Below are 415 nucleotides of genomic sequence, written 5' to 3'. Positions count from 1 at the left end.
ACAAATACAGATTTAGAAACTAACATAGACTGCAAAAAAACATAGACACAAACAAACTGAAATAGATACAGAAGCATAGTGATACAGCCTAGACATATAATTATAAAAAGACATGTGTAAATATAGGGAAAACAGACAAATATACAACATAAGCATGAAAAACGTAGATATTATAATTACATTTTTTTTTTTGTTTTTGTTTCAGGGAACAGACATTTATGATAGCAAACATGGGACCATGGTTGACTTGGGGATTCTAGATGTGCTGCAGATTTTTGGACGTGCTGGTAGACCGCAGTTCGATAAGAATGGTCATGGAACCATCATCACCACGCATGATAAATTGGCTCATTATCTGTCTTTGTTAACTAATCAGTATCCTATAGAGAGTTCGTTCATCAAGCATTTGGCAGAT

The 415-nt window shown here is 34.0% G+C and overlaps 1 protein-coding gene across 1 annotated transcript in view; it reads left to right on the top strand.

Annotated features, from left to right (window-relative positions):
- Window positions 1-415, top strand: part of LOC119594306 (activating signal cointegrator 1 complex subunit 3-like) — a 28,924-nt gene that overhangs the window by 12,391 nt on the left and 16,118 nt on the right. Inside the window, exon 17 of the mRNA XM_037943365.1 lies at window positions 206-415. This exon is cut by the window's right edge and continues 4 nt beyond it. Coding sequence (XP_037799293.1) covers window positions 206-415 — 210 coding nt within the window. The remainder of the gene's footprint in view (window positions 1-205) is intronic.

The sequence above is a fragment of the Penaeus monodon genome, chromosome 33 (assembly GCF_015228065.2).
Source record: "Penaeus monodon isolate SGIC_2016 chromosome 33, NSTDA_Pmon_1, whole genome shotgun sequence".
In the NCBI taxonomy this organism is placed as follows: Eukaryota; Metazoa; Arthropoda; class Malacostraca; order Decapoda; family Penaeidae; genus Penaeus; species Penaeus monodon.
Note: the sequence above shows the minus strand (reverse complement) of the source record. Positions and strands in the feature narration are given on the sequence as shown.